Source organism: Pteropus alecto, unplaced genomic scaffold, assembly GCF_000325575.1.
Source record: "Pteropus alecto unplaced genomic scaffold, ASM32557v1 scaffold164, whole genome shotgun sequence".
NCBI classification, from domain to species: Eukaryota; Metazoa; Chordata; class Mammalia; order Chiroptera; family Pteropodidae; genus Pteropus; species Pteropus alecto.
The window spans coordinates 12,520,853-12,522,403 of NW_006439568.1; the positions used below are offsets into that span (position 1 = coordinate 12,520,853).

General features: G+C 31.5%; 1 protein-coding gene across 1 annotated transcript in view; it reads left to right on the plus strand.

Moving 5' to 3' along the window:
* CSMD3 (CUB and Sushi multiple domains 3) overlaps positions 1-1,551 on the plus strand; it is a 1,016,080-nt gene that overhangs the window by 641,708 nt on the left and 372,821 nt on the right. Inside the window, exon 17 of the mRNA XM_006916698.2 lies at positions 658-796. Within this exon, the coding sequence (XP_006916760.1) occupies positions 658-796 (139 nt within the window). The remainder of the gene's footprint in view (positions 1-657; positions 797-1,551) is intronic.

Sequence of the window (1,551 nt, forward strand, 5' to 3'; positions counted from 1 at the left end):
TGAAAAGCAGTGAATACTTTAAGTATTTAAATAAGCTGAGAATTCGAATCTGATGTTAAATGGAAAGCAATCAAAATATATGTCTAGGAAAGGGAATGATATGATGAAACTGTAATTTGAAAAACATTCTGACAGCTGGACTGAAGCAAGAGAGAAAGTATCAGACAGAAAATCTGGGAGGATTGATGAATCAACAAAGGAGGGACTGAATTTTAGGAGGAACTCTGAAAATAGAAAAATCAAAGTTTCAGACAGTGTACAGCATGAGTTAGCAGTGTTTGATAATCAATGTAAATTAGAAAATGAAAGAGAAACTAAAACTAACAGATTAACTATTTTTCAAGCTTTGAAGATGAAGAAGATGATAGAGACACAAGAATGCATTTAGGAATATTATTGGGATATTCGAGGGTGATCAGTTTCTATGACAAGCTGAGTGTGTGTAGCTATGCCATGTTTTAAAAAGTAATTTCCTTTTTTTTAAGGAAAATTATCAATAATAGAAGAACTGGATGCACTTTTACTTTCAAAACATTATTAACTAGCATTTAATAGGTACATACAGAGATTCATTTTAAAAATTAGAGTTAGCACTAAGAATAATTTTTGTAGCTTGTTCTAAAAGTTCTTTTCTTGTTCTCTGATTTCATCTTTCAGCTCCGTGTGGTGGCCATTTTTCAGCTCCCAGTGGATTGATTCTCTCGCCAGGATGGCCAGGATACTATAAAGACTCTTTGAATTGTGAGTGGGTGATTGAAGCTGAACCTGGACACTCTATCAAAATTACTTTTGAAAGGTCTCTGGAAATATCTATCTTTCTACCTTTAAAAAATATACATATATATAGTCAACATTCTTCATTTTATTTACTAAATCAATGTATAATTTTTTTGCAATAATTAGCTGTTTGCCTTGAATGCTTTAGACTGCCTCCTTTTAACTTTTCAGCCTGTTTTCAATGTGATTTTTTTATTTGTTTAATGCCATATAAGTACTATTGATATGCAAGATGGACCGTTTAGCTTTATATATATGCATACTACTGAGATATGAACATGTGACCTTTAAATTAATGAATTTAGTTGTCATATTTTGAAGGGCCTGTGAATTCTGCTGTGCTAGATTTCAAGAGGCAAAGGTGCTGTAAGCACATCCAAATCAATTCCATCTTGCAGCATAAGGCAGTTACTCACACTACCCATATGTGTACACTCATAAGTTCTTCACAGAAATGACTATCAAATTAATTTGTATTAATGATCCGTTAGTTGAATTTTTTTCCCCCTCTAGGAAAATTAGCATTACTGATTTTGAATTAGTATTACAAATTATCTTTATGGTGAAAGATTGTAATATTGACAATTTAATGTTTTAAAAAATGAAGCTTCTGACCTGCGATTAGATTACTATTCAGAAATCCAAATAGAAGTATTTATATAATTTTCCAATTGTAATATTGGCTCCCTTCATCTCCCAACCCCTTTCTTTTAAAGAAACATTTGTAAGCCTTGTATTCACATGGTAAGCATATAAATATATAAATATAGCTGA